This window comes from Seriola lalandi, unplaced genomic scaffold (genome assembly GCF_002814215.2).
Source record: "Seriola lalandi dorsalis isolate HSWRI2012SDOR001 ecotype SW California unplaced genomic scaffold, Sedor1 jcf7180002053599, whole genome shotgun sequence".
NCBI classification, from domain to species: domain Eukaryota; kingdom Metazoa; phylum Chordata; class Actinopteri; order Carangiformes; family Carangidae; genus Seriola; species Seriola lalandi.
In genome coordinates this window covers 5191-5814 of record NW_019524152.1, presented here as the reverse complement: position 1 = coordinate 5814, position 624 = coordinate 5191, and the positions used below count along the sequence as shown (strand labels likewise).

General features: G+C 45.0%; 1 protein-coding gene across 1 annotated transcript in view; it reads left to right on the top strand.

Annotated features, from left to right (window-relative positions):
- LOC111651362 (palmdelphin-like) overlaps positions 1-624 on the top strand; it is a gene marked incomplete at its 3' end in the record, with an annotated part of 4918 nt that overhangs the window by 3156 nt on the left and 1138 nt on the right. The window contains exon 2 of the mRNA XM_023401349.2: positions 216-296. Coding sequence (XP_023257117.1) covers positions 216-296 — 81 coding nt within the window. The remainder of the gene's footprint in view (positions 1-215; positions 297-624) is intronic.

Sequence of the window (624 nt, the reverse complement as noted above, 5' to 3'; positions counted from 1 at the left end):
AGAACACACACACACACACACACACACACACACACACAGGTACATCGGGTCAGGCCATGAAGGCTGTATTGCTTTTTAGCTATTTGTGGCTGCTGGTGTCCAGCTGTCAGCTGAAGGTTGAAGCGTCAGCAGGAGAGGAAGAACAGGTGGAATAGTTTCCGAGCTGTAAAATGTACACATGATGCTAACATGTGTTTGCGCCCCCCCCCCCACAGGACAAAAGAAGAATCCAAGAGGACATCGCCAAGAAGAGGAGACAGATCGAAGAGGAGAAATTAAAGCTGCAGTACATAAAGGTAATTTTACTGTAATAAAGAAAGTAACATCCGGATGTGTCAACATGACTTTCTAACATCTTACTCCATGTGATAAAGAACAGAGCAGAGACTGTGAGGACCCCCAGGAGGAACACTGGGATGAAGGTTTTTCATTTCATTTACTGCCTCAGAGCTCATAACAGCTCAACCATCTCATTTCATTTCTGCACAATCTCAGACACAAACACGAAAGACCAAATTACCTGGAGTCCCTCTGCAGCTACATCACATAACGTTCTGATATTACTCTCATTCTGCTGCACCTAGTCCACTGCAGTCAGAATGACAGTGTTAGAACCCACACTAC